Here is an 18968-nt window from a genome sequence, read left to right as displayed (position 1 = left end):
TAACCAATCACAGACGATCAGACGTCCCCCTCGGTACCGCCCACATCATCAAAAGGTGACAGTAACAGAGTACCCAGAACGCATCGTTACAAATGAGCGATTCTTCCCCATCGCAGATTTTGGCACTAATTTTTTTGGTGGATATTCAAAGGGTTTTGTTTTTTTTTTTATATAAATTTTTTTTTTTTTTACATTTTTTTTATCGAAGCGAGAAGCGCGTTCGTGTAACGCTGTAATACAAACCAAAAAAAGTCACACGAAATATGTGTTTTTTTTTTATAAAAGAAACCATTTTATTATATTTCACAAGTCTGGGGGGCCGAGATCCAGGAGTCCTAAACACGACACCTAAACTAGAGCTGAGAGGAGCGCAGCGGCCGCAAAACCCCAAAAAAACTCAAAGTACCGCCAGAGACGGCGATTCCATTTATAAAAACATTCAACCGAAATCCTAGAAAATTCAACGAGATTCCGCAGGGAGAGGGGAGGACACCGCTGGGGGGGGGACTGGGGCGGCATTGCCCCCGCGGTGCACGGCGTGGGGTAACGGGGACCTCCAGCCTCGCAGGCAGTTTTCAGAGGGTTTCCATATAGAATCACTTTTTCCTCCCCAAGTTATAGGTGGTAAATGGGCTTTTCCAGCATAACAGCTGCATTGGGTGATTCCATTTAAATGCCCGGCCCGCTGCCCCCGTATATCGCATTCATATAATATAATATAATATATATGCAACGCGTATGCGGATAACATTCTAAGACACCGCATGAGGGCACCGCAGGCTTCGGCGGAGACGCCGGGTACTTTTGCCGCCCAGTAGAGGTAGATTACAGACATTTACCCCACCCCGAGAGACGCTACCCGACGAAAAACCCCCCTCTAACGCATTTTACCCCTAAATCCTGAGAGGGGAGCGAGTCGTTACAGACTTAAATCCCCTCGGTGCCGGGCTGAGAGTCATGGGAGTCGCAGATCTAAAGAGAAAGCGGCAAACCTTTGGAGGACCCAAAACCCAGCAAAACGAGGCGACAGCCGACGGCTACGTGAGGATTTATTACAAAAGTCATAAAAATGAAGCAAAAGCCTGTGAAACGGGAGCGAACGCTACAACGAAACACGCAAACAAAGGTCGGGAGAAGAAGAGGCGGCTGAAACGTCGATGAGATCCCGGGGGGGTCAACGCACGGACCCCCGACCCACTGCGCCCCAATAAATACTCAAACCATACCCGAGAAAACAAAAAAAAGGTATGCGGAAGAGCCGTATTTATCATTTGGTCGATTAGAGACATTTACTGTATAAAAAACAACCACTCCGGGGAAGCGGCCGAGCGGTTTGAGTCCTCCGAGGGTCTGCTTAGGGGGCAGATGGGGCAGGAGGCACCATGGGAGGGGGAGTCGGACCCTCGGCGGGAGGTGGAGGCCCCGAATCTGAAAAGAAGAAGAATTGAGGAAATTAAAATCAAAACAGAAAATAAAAAACAAACGCGGGTTCCAAGCTGTTTGGGGGGCCGCACACAACGCTAATCTCTCCAATCAATGGGTTAATAGTTGGGATTCAGGGCAGAATAAGGTGTGTGCGTGGGGGGGGAGGTACCGGCAGCGATAGGTACGCCCCCCAAATTCTTTAAATTACATTGAGCTGAGAATGATGGGAGTTACTTACACATGCCATTGGGGGCCACCGGGGCCCGTGGACCAGCTATGTTGCCAGGGATTGGGGGTATGCCCGAGGGAGGAGGTGGGTGAGGTCCGCTAGCTGGGTGCATGTTGGGCATCATACGTGGGGGCATGGGTGGTCCGGACATCACGGAACCCGGTCCTGGCATCTGGCCTGCAGGACACAAGCGTGAGCAGTTACCCCACGGGGGCAATAACCATAAAACCACGAGAGCAACAACCGTGCGCAGGTCACACCATGACAACCCACCATCCCATACGCTAAAGACTACCCTGAATATATAGAGGATGGTAGATAAGTGGAACAGTCTCCCAGCAGAGGTGGTAGAGGGTAATACAGTGAGGGGATTAAACATGCATGAGAGACATACGGCTCCTGAATCTCCACCATTGGCACCAAACACTTATATTAGTGCCTCTCACCCGGCTGTGTCAGATGGGGGGGTGGCATCGGGTGATGGACCCCGTAGGGTGGTGGCTGCTGCTGCCCCATCATCCCCGGCAGGGCAGGAGACCCCATGTGACCCAGGTTGGGTCCCGGCGCGCCCTGGTGCTGCAGGCTCTGCTGCTGCTGCTGCTCCAGCTGCTGCCGCGCTCTCATCTCGGCGTACTTCAGCTGCTCCATGTGGAAGTTCTGCCGCTCGGCGAGAAGCTGCTGCCTCTGCTGCTCCAGCTGGGAGGGAAACGGAGAGAAGGTTATCGGGGGACGATTGAACGTCTATCCAAAGCAAGCGAGTTTAGCGCCGCCGCGTTCCCAGCCTCGGATTATCCGAGCACCGGAGTCCTCACACCAAGTGCAGCGAAGACGCCGGCCGCGCTCTGAAACGGTAATTATCCCGAGAAAGAAAGTCCCGCGGCAGCCATAACTTGGCCTTAACGCCACGGAGAAGCCAAAACCGGCGCACTTGGCGTCTCCACCGTGAAAACACGGCACGGATTAGAGATCGGACTCTGGACCCCCAGCAACCGCAAGACGACAAGCGCAGCGGTAGCGAGCGGCCACCTCCGATGAGCGGCCGGCGCAGGCAGACAGCGGCTACCTCCGACGAGCGGCCGGCGCAGGCAGACAGCGGCCACGGCTACCTCCGACGAGCGGCCGGCGCAGGCAGACAGCGGCCAGCAGCGGCCCGTATTCATCACTCACAGCCTCCTTCTCTCGGTCCATGATGGTCTCCAGCTCCTCGAAGTGCCGCAGCTTGATCTCCAGCTTCTTCATCTGGGTTTCCACCAGCAGGGCCACCAGCGACTTGATCTTCCGTTCCTCCACGGCGGCGAGATGCTACGGGGAGAAGCGAGGCACAGAGGAGCCTTAAGTGACGCCAAACGGGAATCAGCCAAGAGAACACTTTACAGATCGCAAGAGATACGGATACCTCACACTGCGTCCAAAACCGGCCCTTCAGCAACATCACGCAACAGAACGCTGGACAACCTGCCCCAGAACCAGAGGGGGGATCCAGCTGTCTTTCAACAAACTCCAAGCCCCCCCCCGCCATCTCAAACGGGGGCAGCATCCAGCTCTTGCCCCCCCCCCATCTCTCACACAGGGGTGGGCCCAAGGCCCCCCCCATCTCATCTCTCACACACAGAGGTGGGCTCCAGCTATCTCTCCCCCCCCCCATCTCTCACACACAGGGGCAGCTTCCAGCAGACCGACCTTCGCTTTGGTGGCAGCGGAAGCCAGGGCCGCGGCGGCAGCCATCGCGACGTTGCCCTCAGAAATGTCGTTTTCGATTTTCTTCTTGGCCGGGTCGCTTTCCTTGGCGGCTTCGATGTTCTCCTTGTTTTCCTCGGAGTCGTCTTCTAAAAGTTACAGGAATAATCGTGAAAGCGAGTCGTGTCTGATCTGCACGCTTTAAGGATTTATTAGCCTCGCATTAGCCGCGTCTCCCCCACGCAGGAATCAATCCCCTCACAGTATCAACCTCTGCCACTTCTGCAGGGAGGTGGTTCCATGCATCTTCCACCCTCTCAGTAAGTTAAAACCCATTCCATTTACGTCGGACTATCCAGGATATATTATAAGAACACGGGATAAAGATATAGCTACAGACGCCGAGAGCAAACATGTTTCTATACGCGAACGGCGGCCCTGGAGATACGCAGATCAATCCCTCGCACTGCGTTCGAGACCACCGAGAACAACCGGCCCCAGTCCTAAGGGCCCTTAGGGCCACTCGCCGGGACACCCTTTGTAAACGCAGCATCCAATCCAAACCCAAGACGTACCTGGCTTCTCCTCGTCTCCCGGCTCGGGTTCCTCTTCCTCCGGCTTCTTCTCCGTCGCGCCCTCCGGCTTCTCGCACGACTCCGACTCTCCCTCCTTCTCGCTCTTTATCTCGGCCTGAAAACATTTGGCGCACAAATAAAAAAACGTCCTGTAACCGGGCCGGGTCTCCGTATGACGAAGCAGGGCCCATGCGCAGCCGTATTACCAGGGCAGGGACCGATAGGAGCCGGGCAGTCATGTGATCGCTTGCAGTCACATGACAAAGGCCCCGGGGCTGCTTAGGAGTAGAAGTAATGGGGTCAGCAACCCACCCCCAGCCCCATTAATCCCATACCAACAGGGGAGGGACCGGGTATTTAAAGAGAATTAATGCTTATTTTGGGGCAGAATTAGAGCGACATTGCTGGGGGGGGGCAGGGTTAGGGAATCGATATAAAGACCAATGTTAAAGCAGACAGGATTTCGGGATTTGTCTATCTTATATACCCCCCCACCATATAGCTGAGCCCCCACTCGCTCCGCACACTCACACTCACTTTTTCAGCCGGTGCGGCTTCCGACGGCTCAGTTTCCATTTTGTCCTCTTCGGCGGCATCTGCTGTACAGAGTAAACGAGCGTCACTTCGGGGGAACATGTATAAATCATAACGCGGGCTAAAGAGTGCCTCGGCCGCCCGACGCACGGGATCCGCGATCGCTTTAATCTTTCTGGTTCGTAAAACCGTTAAACGCTACACAAAGTAACCCGCTGGGGTTTATTCACTAAGGAAGCTGTATGAGAAATAACATCTTAACCCCGACAAGCGGACGAGGAGCGTTTTACTTCTACAGGCTCCGCTTTACCCGCAGGCCGTCACAGAACGACTCACCCGTCTTCTCCGGCTCCTCGGGGGCGGTCCCCGCTATGCAGCTGCTCTCCAGCCCGTACGAAGGGTCCACCTTGCCCAGGGCTTTGGCCGCTTCCTGCACTTTTTTGATATGAGCCTCGACCAGTTCCAGCGGCACTTCTTCCCGGACGCGCGAGAACTCCTCTGCCGGGAGAAGGGACACGGTATGAGAGCACGGACTACACCCGGCAAGCGCCCGTCTGCCATGCGGCATTATCTCTATAATAAACGGCTGCCCGTCCGTGGATCGGTTATTGTGTTTGTTGACCATTATTCTGACGCAGGCGCCCGGGATTTAAGCGCCGTCACACGTTTGTGGAGTACGCGCCGTGGCATGTGTGTGTTTTTGGAATACCTAAAGCAGCTTTGGCGGCGGCCGCGGCCACTCTCGGGTCCACCACGGAAGCCAGGAAGGCCACGGTGCTCATGACCGGGTTGCCGGACTGGCTGAACGGGACAGGCTGGTAGGCGAGGGGCCCGAGGGACGCGTTCGAGTTCTCCAGGTACGGGTCCTCGATGGGCAGGCGCAGGAAGTGGAGGATGCACTCGTCCTGAGTGCGGCTCCCCACGTGCTCAGACACTTTGTTCCAGTCGTCTTTGTACATCTCCAGGGCCTGGAAGAGAAGGACGACAAACTGAACATCCGCACCTACAACAGCGGCAAGCGGCCCTTCGCTACACGTGCAGAGCGAGTGGGCTGCGTAATGTACATTTTTCTTAAACAAGAGGGTCGTAGAACAGTGGAACGGCATCCCAGCAGAAGTGGTAGAGGGTAATACGGTGAGGGTATTAAACATGCATGGGATAGACATACGGCTCCTGAAACTAAGACGAGGTTTGGTTCTCGCTCAGGAAGAATTAACCCATTCAAAGCCTCACCTCAAGCAGCAGCAGCGTCTCCTGCTCCATCCACTCCCGGCCAGCGCTGCCGGCTTTACTCTGCGTACAAAAGAGAAGAAACGCGGATTAAGGCAGGGAGTCCAAACCCCTGCACAGCGCATGCTCACAGGGTCCTCGGTAACCCCCACCGCAGCGAGAACACAAAGACATTAACGTTACCCCCCAACAGTCGCACCTTAGCCAGAGTCTTCTTTGAATAGACGTCCGTGCGCAGACCGAAGCTCTGGAGGTCCATCGGTTTGTCTTTGTTTTTCTCAGGAAAATGCAGCATCTGCTGAGCCGAAGGCACCTGAGAAGCAAGCGACCGGGGCAGTTAGACATGTCAGCTAAACGGCGCACGGCGACAGACGGGGAGACCGGCAAACATCCAGAGCCGTACCTGAGTGGTCCTCATATGCAGGGGCACGAGTCCGGAAGGAGTGTCGGCAAGCACGTTGAAGTGGGGTGTGGGTGGAGGGCCCATGGCCATGGGGCGAGAGTCTGCATCCACTTGGTAATTCACCAGACCCCACTGCTCCAGGAAAGCGTGGACCCTGCAGAGACACAGAGGAGTTACGCTGCGATAGGAGTTTGATGATGTCGAGTTACGCAGATGTGACATCACAACCGACCTCATGACGGCGCACACGTCTCCGGTGAGGTTCCTCCGGCACGCCGTGCTCGTCAGGTACTCCTGGGGGTTCAGGCGGTAGGTATCTATAATGAAGTTCCGGTACGCCAGGTATCTGCAGGAGTTACGTTTTAGCAAAGTTATAAGATCGTCAAGGTTACCGCGACAAGAATTAGACATTAAAATACAATTTTTATCCGATATGTTTTTTCCGGATCAGTTAAAGCCGGGAAGATGCAGGAGGCTCTCCGTCTGCTCTGGAAATAAATCCCATGAAGCTTAGCCAGCACCGGACACCGTAAAGCTCCTCTCCTCATCCCGTTTACTCACATTTCGGGGGTCTTCGACTTGTTCTTTCCGTTGAAGAATTCGGGGACGGCCCGGCGCTCGATGACGTGAATGCTGCAAAGTATTAATATTCTGGGTTTAGTTCAGAGCCGATTGGGTCGCTAGGAGGGGAATCTTTACAAAAAGCGAGGGACTTGCTGTCCAAAAGGCGAGTTTGGGGCAAAGTCACAGAAGTGGTCCTATTGCTATGGCAACCAACGGAGGGTCAGATGAGCGGCGACGTCCCACCGGTTGCCTCAGTGAGAAGAGCCCTTTGAGTCCTTCATGAGCACAGCGGACGTTACCCCGCGGCTGTACCTGTTATAATCAAACCAGGCGGCGTAGCTCGGGATGATGATGTGGTTCGTCTGCTCGGTGACGTTATCCTCCCCGTTATCCATCATCCTGCTCTGGTCTCTGCCGGGGTCTTCATCCTCCTACGGGGGGCACGAGAAGGGAGAGAAACAAATTACACGGACGCTTATTACCCAGTACAGAGGGCATTTATACCGGGGAGTCATTAAATAACAGCGAGGATTACCTTCCCGCTGGCAGCGACCGCGTCCTCCTCCTGCTCATCTGAAGACGAAAACAAGAAGAGGTTACATTGTGATCTCCGCAAATCAAGCAGACTGTCTGCCAGAGCGAGGTCCGAGCCGGAGCACCCCCGAAAACATCACACGGCAGAGTAACCGGCTCTCGGCCCCCCGGCTGGCGCGAGGATCCCCACGAGCCGATGCGTCGTTACAAGCGGCGGAGACTTCGTGCCAAACGCGGGGTATAGAGAGCGATCGGCAGAAGCGGCACCAGACTGAATATCAGGACGCCGAGACACCCATGCAGTACGTACCCAGCCATGCGTGTTCTAAACATGTTTACCACAGTAAATGAGAACGTCTAGGAAGTCCTTACCCAGATCCGCCACCAGGCCGCCTTTCACCGGCGTGTGCTCGCTGTCCTTCTTGGGATTCACTAAAAACACAAGAGTCGCAGTCAGTGCCCGTAGAGCGCTAAACACGGAGAGGACCTCGCTGTCACTTTACAGACATCTTACTCCGTGATGACATATGTGTTACATGTGTGTGTGTGTGGGGGGGGGGGCACATGACCAGTATGTAACCCAGAGCTGCAGCTGAAACCGACCGGCAGCCGTTATTTCCGGACGATCGCTCACCGTTTTTTGGCAGGATCACCTCCTCCATGTTTGGGACCGGCGTGGGGTCCTCCATATCCTTGGTCAGATCCTCCTGCTCCTCCTCGTCCTTCTGTCCTCTCCGCTTCCCATACAGATTCCCCGGCCTGAAACCAAAGCCGGATATTAAACAATCGCTGCCATCATCACAGACCCCACGCGCCTTCCCGGGGTACAGAACCGAGTATTTGTGGATGAGGAAGCGCGGCCCCCCCGGACGGGTTCTGCTCTTACCCTTTCTTGCCGGGCTTTCTCCGGGACTCGGCCGGCGTCTGCGGAGACGGCGAGCGCTTCCTCTTTTTGACGCTGGCGAGAGATTTCCGGTCCTTCCGCTCGGGGCTTCGGACGGCCTGCAAAAAGACGCCAAAAATCCATGAATAACCCAGCGATGGTGATAACACCATGTGACCTGCCGCCCTCGCCTCCATAACCACCGGAAGGTTTTACAATTTGTGCTTTTTGTTAATGGCTGTAATTTTGGAGAAATTTAGTAGAAGCAGCAACTCAGTGACTTCCTGTACAGAAGGAATGATCACCAACTGAACAGGGAGGAATAATTATACCGGTCGCGAGGCTATTTAAGCGTACAGAGCCGTAACACGTAGGACTTGATGAAACCAAGACGAGCTTTAATACGGAGCAAATGCCAAGAGGAAACCAGTGTAAAGGGATATTCTGTTTCCATGGAAACAGACCATTTATTCGCGCATACATTTGACGATATCGCTCGAATCCGTTACCTCCTCGCTCTTCAGGGAGATCCTCTGCCGGAAATTGGTTGCTTTCTTACTTTCATCCACCTCGTAGTCTTCCTCGTTCATCCACTCGTTGAATAAATCCGTGTCCAGAACCCATTTAGCATGAACCTAAACGCAAAAATGACACGCGATAAACATATATAACATAAGAAAACATAACATAACTACACGCTTCCTGCATTCAGAGATAGATAACATTTTACAGCTCGAGTCTGGACCGTCCAAGAGTCTTATTTTTGGGGGGGCACACAGTCTATAGGCGGAGGCAGATGGGAGAAAGCCCACCCAGGCTGCTGTGGGGGGCACTAAAGCAGAAAAAACAAGCTTCGTGTTTTAAACGAAACCAAAGCAATTCTAAGGTGGGGGAAGGGAGAGATTCGCGCGGCCCTTCTCTGCTAAATGGGTCGTTACAGACGGATTCACAAAGAATTAGAAGCCTGCAGCGCATGAAATCTTTTAGACGAAGCTGCGCTTCTAACCAATTACCTTCCACGGTTTTTCTGCTATCGGAGGATCTTCCACGTCGGCGTCTAAATCCGCGGCTGAAATCCAGGTGTCGTAGCTGTCAGAGAGCAGAGCGCGTTACGGGGGGTCCCAGGGGCGGCGGGCAGGCGGATTCATTAACGCGCGCAGAAGGGCAGAACTCCGGGGTCCGCTGACGCCGGGTATTCCCGGCTCTATACAGAAGAGATGACCCCGGCCGCGCGCTTCCAACAAACCCAAGAGTTATTACCGGAATCGCCCGGGGCTGGCGAGATTTAACCCTTTAATAACAGACGCGGGGCTCGGAGATTTTATGCTGCCCTAGTTTTTAAAAACTAGATTTCCCAACCCAGAGTCCGATTACAACGGAACGAAACTTCATGAAAGATCATTTTTAAAAAGCCTAGCGTTACATTTTGCTCAATCCCAACGGCAGCTTTTTTTCCAGCAAAATAACCCATAGAGGGCCGGGGGTGGGGTAAATAGCTCTCCTCCAGCAGTCAGCGCACGCGCGGCACGTTACCTGTCCGGGTGGTAGCCCCAGTGCACCAGAACCTGCTTGTCCTTTTTTATTACGGGTCTCAGCCAATCATCTGAAACAGAGAGAAAGCGATCAGCGCCGGAGAGCGAGAGACGGCGAGTCGCAGAGGAAACAGAGCCCCCATAGTAACGATTACACAACCGGCGGACCCCCACCGGCGACAGAGGCCTACAAAACGAGCTAAAGCTGAAAACCTAGGCTTTTCAGCCAAAAAAGTTCCTTAAAATCGCCAGCATTTAACCCGATTAACCCTGCAGGCGCCAGGGCCGATTCATTTCTTACCGTCATCCAGCGAGGCGGGAATGGGGTAGACGTGATGCGAGGCCTTCTGCTTCTCCTCCGTCACGGAGCCCTAATAAGAAGATTAGTTACTTCCACTCCCATCATGCTTAACAAACACGCGGTCGCTGCAATACGAAGGCTTGATCAGCCGTGTGCGTGACGGAGGGGATGCGAGGAGTAAGACGGGGAGGATTACCCCGGCACACGCTTATAATCTCTCCCTACCGAGCGCGTGCCTGAAGCGTAAGCCTCCTGGGTTCAGTGTTCGAGGGAAGGGGTTAAACGAGACTCCGATAAAATCCGCATTATATGAAAATCCTTTAAACTCCATTTTTCTAAGAGAAACATAGGAAGCGACTAACAGCAACCTATCGAGAGTCAGATCCCCAGCAGGCGAGCCTGGAGCTGGTGGAGCGACCATGCGCGGCGGTAGGAGAGGCGTCCGTGGGGACTTCGGGACGGGAATGGGGGGGTTCTAACGAGTCTCTACACATTTGCAAGTGGCGGAAGAAATAAAGGGACGGCTATTATACACATTAAACGCACGATCCGCCGACCCACCTGATGACGCTTCACGACATCCTTTAACTTATTGGCCAACTTCAGGTCGATTTCAGGCACGAGGTAGACTGTCGGCCGCGTCAGGCAATTGTTCTGCAACAGGAAGCGCAAACATCGTATTCATAGAAAGGAAGAAACCCGCTGCGTACGGAGCAGCAGCCGGTGAGGGGGCCGCCGAGACCTCGTCACGTGTAACTCTGCACTCACCCCCCCCACCGCGAGGGGGCCGCCGAGACCTCGTCACGTGTAACTCTGCACTCACCCCCCCCACCGCGAGGGGGCCGCCGAGACCTCGTCACGTGTAACTCCGCACTCCCCCCCCACACCGCGAGGGGGCCGCCGAGACCTCGTCACGTGTAACTCCGCACTCCCCCCCACACCGCGAGGGGGCTGCCGAGACCTCGTCACGTGTAACTCCGCACTCACCCCCCCCATCGCGAGGGGGCCGCCGAGACCTCGTCACGTGTAACTCTGCACTCCCCCCCCACCGCGAGGGGGCCGCCGAGACCTCGTCACGTGTAACTCCGCACTCCCCCCCTCCACCGCGAGGGGGCCGCCGAGACCTCGTCACGTGTAACTCAGCACTCCCCCCCTCCACCGCGAGGGGGCCGCCGAGACCTCGTCACGTGTAACTCCGCACTCCCCCCCCACCGCGAGGGGGCCGCCGAGACCTCGTCACGTGTAACTCCGCACTCCCCCCCTCCACCGCGAGGACCTGCAATTACCTGCATTAAGGTTTTCTCGATGCTCATAAACATCTCGACGTTCCGATCCATCCGCGACGGGTTTAGCAGATCGAACCTCCTCCTGAAAACAGAAGACATGTTAACTCTTTACTTTCTGCAGGGATTAACCATCGCACCACCCATTCACACTCAGCGGCCAATGAGAGCCTGACGGCTGACAGCGCCAACCAACAGTGTAAGAGTTACAGAGCCGACGACCCCCCCAATCCTACCATCCTTGGTCGGTGCGGTGCTTGTACGCGGCCCCCAGTATGTGGCAGAGGGCGCCCCCCGCTTTGAAATCCAGGAAGCATTTTACCTGCAACGACAGAAGACATCATTGACATCGCAACAAAACAGAACGTTAACGGGGCGGCGGAAACTTCCCGACATTAACGCATTCTTCACGGGGGGAAAAGGGCATTTAACGGGACGGAAAAAAACGCAGATCAAGCGGATTAATAACCTGCAGACAAGAAACGCCAAAAACCCACGAGACTGCCCCAAAATATTAGAGCTGAAACAACGAATCGATAAAATCGATAATAATCGATAACGGAAATCATCGATAACGATTTCCGTTATCGATTAATCGAGTGATCAATTCGTTGTTGGAGCACTCGGCTCCTTTTACTTACCTCCGCGAGCGTTCCCCGCTTCTGCTACACGCTCTGCAGTCTCCGCCTTCTTTTAGCTACGTGACGGATGTGACGCGTTCCGGAGGTAAGTATTCTTCATGTCTATGTGCACGGATCGCACAGAGCCACTCGCACAGAGCGAATCGCTCTGTGCGAATGGAGCCACTCGCACAGAGCGGTTCGCTCTGTGCGAGTGGCTCCACTCGCACAGAGCGGTTCGCTCTGTGCGAGTGGCTCCATTCGCACGGAGCGGTTCGTGAGTGTGGGTGCAGGGCAGAGTGGGGGTGGGGGTGCAGGGCAGAGTGGGGGTGGGGGGTGCAGGGCAGAGTGGGGGTGGGGGGTGCAGGGCAGGAGACTGGGTGCAGGGCAGAGTGGGGGTGGGGATGCAGGGTGTGAGTGTGGGTGCAGAGCAGAGTGGGAGACTGGGTGCAGGGCAGAGTGGGGGTGGGGATGCAGGGCAGGGTGTGAGTGTGGGTGCAGGGCAGAGTGGGTGCAGGGCAGAGTGTGAGTGTGGGGGCAGGGCAGAATGTGGGGGCAGGGCTGGGTGCAGGGCAGAGTTAGAGACTGGGTGCAGGGGCACAGTGCAAAGTGCTGGGTGCAAAGTGCCAGTGCTGGGTGCAAAGTGCCAGGGCTGGGTGCAAAGTGCAAAGTGCTGGTGCAAAGTGCTGAATGCTGGGTGCAAAGTGCTGGATGCAAAGTGCCAGGGCTGGGGCAAAGTGCTGGGTGCAAAGTGCTGGGTGCAAAGTGCCAGGGCTGGGTGCAAAGTGCTGGGTGCAAAGTGCTGGGTGCAAAGTGCAAAGTGCTGGGGCAAAGTTTCTTGAACAGTAATAGTCCACCTCTTTTCAGAATGTTTGGGGTTATTTTGTTTCATAAATATTGTGTTTGGGTTCTTGTACTTTGAAAATATTGTTTTTTATTACATCATAACAAAATAAGAATGTTAATGTAAATTTTAAGTTGTTTTTTAACATCCAGTTCATTAAATTCTTTTAAATAAACGAAAAATTTGCATATTGTTTTTTTTTATCCGATTAATCGATTAATCGAAAAAATAATCGGCCGATTAATCGATTATTAAAATAATCGTTAGTTGCAGCCCTACAAAATATACAGCAAACAGCATTAAAATACGGCAGTAAAATCTCGCCTCCTGTGGGGCGCGGAGCTGCAGCTCATTATCCCTGACAGCGGCTCCAAATATCCCAGCAGAGAGATATATACACATTACACACATATATATACACATATTACACACACACACGTTATTACACACATATATACACACATTATATATACACATACATTATACATACACATATTACACACACACACACACACACACACGTTATTACACATTATATATACACATACATTATACATACACACGTTATTACACACATTTATACATACACATTATATATACACATTACACACACACGTTATTACACACATTTATACATACACATTATATATACACGTTACACACATATATATACACATTACACACACTATATATACACATATTACACGCATATATACATACACACTATATATATATACATATTACACACACACACACACGTTATTACACACATATACACTATATATACACATATTACACACACACACACGTTATTACACACATTATATATACACATACATTATACATACACATATTACACACACTATATATACACATATTACACACACACACACACATTATATATACACATATTACACACACACACGTTATTACACACATATACACTATATATACACATATTACACACACATATAGGACACGAAGAATAAGGTAGATGGTTGGCCCCCCGAACGGCCGTACGCAGCGTGCGCAGCCGGGGGCTCCGCGTATACCCCACACTCACAGGCAGTTTGGTGAAGGCCGGGTTGGCCACTTGTCTTCCAAAAGCCTCTTCCTGGAACTGCAGGAGTTGGGAGACCAGAACGGCCAGAGCTTTATTGGTCGGGGAATCGGCTTGGATGTACTGGAAAAAAAAATACATTCATCAGCAGCAGCACCCGGGGGCCGAGGAACGACGAGGGGAGCAACACCCGAAACGCTAACAGACGGCGATCCAAACCGCTTTTACTTAACAGAGCGGGTGGCAGATAAGTGTATTAAACATGCATGGGATAGACATCCGGCTCCTGAATCTAAGACGAGACCAACGACTGATTAAGGTTTGAGTCGTTACAGCAGGAGAAACGGGCGACTAGACGGGGGCCGGATGGGGCCGATCTGCCGGTGGGTTTCTATCTGCAGTAATATTTAATAAAGGTTTAAACCCAAAATCTTGCAGTATGGGGCACAGAACACATACGGGGGAGAGACGGGTGAGCGGTCACAGGCAGGAGAGCGGCACGGCCGGGCATGTGAGGGTAACAGGTAAAGATAACTGACGAAAAGCCCCAGGACGGGGGGAGACTATTGGCAGATCCTGACCCCCCCCCCCGGGTGATCCAGGTGAGGGGAAGCGATCGCCGGGCTTCATTATCCACCCGATCCCAGGGCTCTAGGATCCACCCCGTAGCGGGTAACCACTAGGCCCCCCCGGTAGTTCTAGGCCGCGCTCCTCCGTCAGGTAACTGCGAAGCTACCGCCATTAATCTAATCCCACATCCCTCCCCCCAGGTAAAGCTAGGCCCTAGACTGCCCGTCCCCGTCTCTCCATGCAGATCCCGGACCTTCTTGTAGTTCTTGCCGAGCCAGACGCGCACTCCGTCCAACTGGGACACGGTGTCCGGGCTCTCCCAGTACTTGGTGGACGGGCCTCCGTCCTTCCTTCGGGCCTGAAGAAGCGGAGTCCCGGTAGCCATAGCGTCCCCGTCCCGGCCCTCTGCCTCCTCGTCTCCGGCTTCCTCGTCGTCCTCCTCTTCCTCACAATCGTCCTCCTCCTCCTCGCCGTCTTCCTCCTCCTCCTCGGGTTCCCTCCTGGGCTCCTCCCGCCGCGGCCCGGCCTGCATGTGCCTGTCCCGCCCGGCTGGACTGCCGTCCTCCCCGGCGGCCGCGGCTCCGCCTCCCCGCCGCCTCCTTCTGCGCTGCCTGGCTCCCGCTAACCGGGACTCGCCACCGGCGCCGCTACTGGATCCGTTACAACCGCCAGGGGCCCCGGGCCCCCCGACCTGCCTTTGTTTCATGTTCTGGTAGGGAGAGATGGGCAGAGCGCGGGACACAACCACGCCCCTTCCGCTAGAATTGGACGCCTTTACCCTGCGGCTGAGTGAAGTGAGCGCAACAGCCACTCCCACCGAGGCTTCAGGCCCAACCCCGTTCTTTATGTTGCAGTTGTAATGCCGCCCGCACACGCTAAGGCCACGCCCTTCTTCACACAATGCGCGACTTGCAATTGTCGAAACTTTATCGACAAGGCGTGTAGAGACAATAAAGCGCGCATGCGCCTTGCGCCCCCCCCCGTTTTTACTCAGAGTTTGGCGCACGCGTAGAGTGAGTCCCGGTGTTCGCTCGCAGACTGCAAACCTCTCCTGTTCATCCAACGACCAGGGCCGGACTGGGACTGAAAAGCAGCCCTGGAAAAATTTGGAGAGCAGCCCCATATAGTTTATCTCACGGTCGCGCTCTTATACCCACACGCACCCCTTATACACACCCGAGTCACACTATGTGCCATTCTTTTTATCTCATTATTTGTATTAAAATGCCAGAAAGCAAAAGTGTTAAAAGGCCCTAATAAATGAAATACATTACACATAATGGGATCAAAACATTTACTACTGCGAACATTTTAGATGAAAAAGTTCCATTTTATTCAGTGGAACAAAACACTGATCACATTATTCTTCACGATATTCTGGTAAGAAACTTTTATTTCTTTATTAATTCATGTAGACTATTTTTTTCCATATTTAATAAAAGCTATGATTGAGACATGTAGGGGGTTAAAAGGCATATCATGGGACAGAGTGGCATATAGTAGGTATAAGGCATTTCTGGAGGCAGAGTGGCATAAAGGGGGTTAAAAGGCATATCATGGGGCACTCTGCCTACAGAAAAGCCTTATGCCCCCTATATGCCCCTCTGCCTCCCCAATATGCTTTATACCCTCCTATATGCCCCTCTGCCCAATGACATCCCTTTTAACTCCCTTTATGCCACTCTGCCTCCAGATATGCTGTTGACCCCCTATATGTCACTCTGCATCCAGAAATGCCTTATACCCCTATATGCCACTCTGGCATATAGGGGGTTAAAAGGCATATCATGGGACAGAGTGGCATATAGGGGGTATAAGGCATTTCTGGAGGCAGAGTGGCATGAAGGGGGTTAAAAGGCATATCATGGGGCACTCTGCCTCCAGAAAAGCCTTATACCCCCCCTATATGCCACTCTGCCTCCCTGATATGCCTCAACCCTCCTATATGCCGCTGTCCCATGATATGCCTTCTAACCCCCTATATGCCACTCTGCCATATAGGGGGTTAAAAGGCATATCATGGGACAGAGTGGCATATAGGGGGTATAAGGCATTTCTGGAGGCAGAGTGGCATGAAGGGGGTTAAAAGGCATATCATGGGGCACTCTGCCTCCAGAAAAGCCTTATGCCCCCTATATGCCACTCTGCCTCCCCGATATGCTTTATACCCTCCTATATGCTCCTCTGCCCCATGATATACCTTTTAACCCCCTTTATGCCACTCTGCCTCCAGATATGCCTTTTGACCCCCTATGTCACTCTGCATCCAGAAATGCCTTATACCCCTATATGCAACTCTGGCATATAGGGGGTTAAAAGGCATATCATGGGACAGAGTGGCATATAGGGGGGTATAAGGCATTTCTGAGGCAGAGTGGCATATAGGGGGACACACTTACATACACACACATGCCGATTTTTTTTGTTCTTAACAAATACAAAAAACATACAGTACAAAAAATACATTACTTTACTCACCTTCTACTTCTCTTGACTTCCGTCCTCTGATAGCCGCACACTGTTCTCTTTTCTCTCCTGACAGGAAGTCACTGACCTGACATCCGGTGCTGCAGCAGTCTGAGCGCGAGGGGGCGGAGCTTCCACCTCACGCTGCTCCCATCACTATGCAGCCATCAGACTGCTGGGAATGTAATCTGAACGGCCGGTGCGTGCTGATGCCGCCGGCCGGAGCTACTTTAACACTTTTTTTTTTATTTATATGGTAAGCTGGATCGGCTCGCCATATAAAGTAAAAAAAAAAAAAAGTATTAAAGCAGAGGCGGCCGGCGGCATCAGCACGCACCGGCCGTTCAGATTACATTCCCAGCAATCTGATGGCTGCATAGTGATGGGAGCAGCGTGAGGGGTGAAAGGTCAGTGCGAGGGGGCGGAGCTTTCACCCCTCACACTGCTCCCATCACTAGACGGCCATCGCACACGGCTGCTGGGTGCTGATGCCGGCCGGCCGCATCAGCACCCAGCGGCCGCTTTGATTAGATTTCGGGCAGCCTGGGGGGCAGCTCAGCGGCTGTCTTCATGGCCGCCCAGCCCCCGGACCTTCCGGCCCACCGGGAAATTTCCCGGTATCCCGGTGGGCCAGTCCGGCCCTGCCAACGACCCCCAAACTTTATTCGCTGCCGCCACCAAGTTCTATTTAAGGTTTTAAAAATACATAAGGAGTCTTCGGTAACCCCCTGAACTGCTCAAACTATAGAAAAACACAATCTATAAAAAAAAATAGCACTTTCAAATTATAAGAAACGGTAACGTGATAACAACGGCTATCCCCGGAGCCAGGAGTTCAAACTTAGAGCACAGACAGAACTGATTCATTTATATTTAATTTGACAAAAATAGTCACAGTGCTTTACAAAAATAATGGTAAAAGAGACCGGCAGAAATACACACAAAACAGCCTAAAATAAACCGGGATAAAACACAGAAAACTAAAGTAAAATAATCCGCGGGAATTTCTTGATGTTACGGTTCCTTATCAAAATATAAAGAACTTCTCTGTTTTAATCCCAGGTTATAGAATTCTGGTTACTTTGTCTCTGAGCGACGCCCATTTGGTGTCACATGGGGCGGGGACAGTGCGGTGGAGCACTTTACGGCCAGGGACGTAAAACCTGGCAGCAAACTCCTGCCTGATATCTGAATATCTAATATTTTGCTGGCACCGTGTGCGTTTATAACTCTGGGGTGACCGGGCCCACCGTCTTATCAGAAGCGTACAGGTACCAAACACCCCCCACCCCCATGTGACCCCACCGCCCGGGTCCCCTGTGTGACCCCAGGTCTCCTGTGTGACCCCACCGACCCGGGACCCCTGTGTGACCCCAGGTCACATGTATTATTTGCAGAGCGTTCAGGAAAGTGGCGACTTCTCCCCCGGTCCAGAGAACTTACGATTCCTTAGCAACGGGGCACTTAGTGCAAAAACCTATCGCAGATACACATTAACCCATTCATACAAGACAAAATGGCGGCTGTTTAATGGCAGCTTCAAATCAGGTAATCTTCAATTTTTAGACATATATTTTTTATTTTTACAGACTCGGGGTCCGGTGGAGCTGGAATCGGGCCAGTTCTGTGGTCCTTGCTCCTTCTCATGAGGATCTTCAAAACATGACATCATCCAGAGTCACCAGAACTCGTCATCACAGTCATGATCATATTCTGCCTCCGGGGGCAGCCGCGGCTCTCGTTGCTCCAACACACTTCTGGATCAGGGTCTTGCAACAAACGACAGTAACTTAGATACACAAACGCGGCAAGCAACAATAACTTAGATACACAAACGCGGCAAGCAACAATAACTTAGATACAAACACCGCAAGCGACAGTAACTTAGATACACAAACACCGCAAGCAACAATAACTTAGATACACAAACGCGGCAAGCGACAATCACACACCAGACACGGGTTTTTGCTATCATGTTTCCTGGGTTCACCATTACCGGTGTCTACGACGCACACGCAACATTCATCCCGCATGAGCGCTGCCGGCGACCCCAGGAGCCGCCCCTGCCGGCTCGTAAAATCCTGGCTCCAAAGCTGCTGCATAGCGCATACCACGTTAACGCCGTATTAACCCCTTCTACAAAAAAAAAAATAATAAAACTAAACGAAAGTCCATCAAAATCCCGACATCTGGTGATGTAGATTAAAAAAAAAGATGTAAATCCTGTTTAGTTACCAT

General features: G+C 52.8%; 1 protein-coding gene across 2 annotated transcripts; it reads right to left on the bottom strand.

The window, feature by feature from the left end:
- Positions 1–1032: 1032 nt before the first annotated feature.
- Positions 1033–15006, bottom strand: SMARCC1 (SWI/SNF related, matrix associated, actin dependent regulator of chromatin subfamily c member 1). 2 transcript variants are annotated; one of them, XM_053468057.1, is made up of 28 exons: positions 14518–15006; positions 13698–13817; positions 11407–11492; positions 11174–11255; positions 10449–10541; positions 9888–9957; positions 9588–9657; positions 9068–9143; positions 8564–8689; positions 8058–8173; positions 7806–7930; positions 7544–7603; positions 7173–7210; positions 6950–7068; positions 6635–6706; positions 6306–6419; positions 6074–6227; positions 5870–5983; positions 5674–5733; positions 5150–5408; positions 4777–4938; positions 4444–4505; positions 3907–4021; positions 3335–3480; positions 2822–2956; positions 2101–2350; positions 1664–1831; positions 1033–1428 (listed from the first exon to the last, which is right to left on the bottom strand). In XM_053468057.1, exons 1-28 carry the CDS (start codon positions 14968–14970, stop codon positions 1355–1357), a joined length of 3519 nt encoding a protein of 1172 aa, XP_053324032.1. In that variant the 5' UTR covers positions 14971–15006; the 3' UTR covers positions 1033–1354. The 2 variants fall into 2 exon arrangements, with proteins under 2 accessions (XP_053324032.1, XP_053324033.1); XM_053468058.1 differs by having other exon boundaries at positions 4444–4502.
- Positions 15007–18968: the final 3962 nt, after the last annotated feature.

Source organism: Spea bombifrons, chromosome 5 (assembly GCF_027358695.1).
Source record: "Spea bombifrons isolate aSpeBom1 chromosome 5, aSpeBom1.2.pri, whole genome shotgun sequence".
In the NCBI taxonomy this organism is placed as follows: Eukaryota; Metazoa; Chordata; class Amphibia; order Anura; family Pelobatidae; genus Spea; species Spea bombifrons.
This window is presented reverse-complemented; position numbering and strand designations above follow the sequence as displayed.

Bases quoted from the DNA above. Each gene is read 5' to 3' on its own strand.
- SMARCC1 (XM_053468057.1), bottom strand. From the start codon at position 14,970: ATGAAACAAAGGCAGGTCGGGGGGCCCGGGGCCCCTGGCGGTTGTAAC. The intron at 7,211-7,543 runs GTAAGGACTTCC...TTTCGTCTTCAG, and splicing joins CGGCCTGGTGGCGGATCTGG to ATGAGCAGGAGGAGGACGCG. The intron at 7,069-7,172 runs GTAATCCTCGCT...TGCCCCCCGTAG, and splicing joins CGGTCGCTGCCAGCGGGAAG to GAGGATGAAGACCCCGGCAG.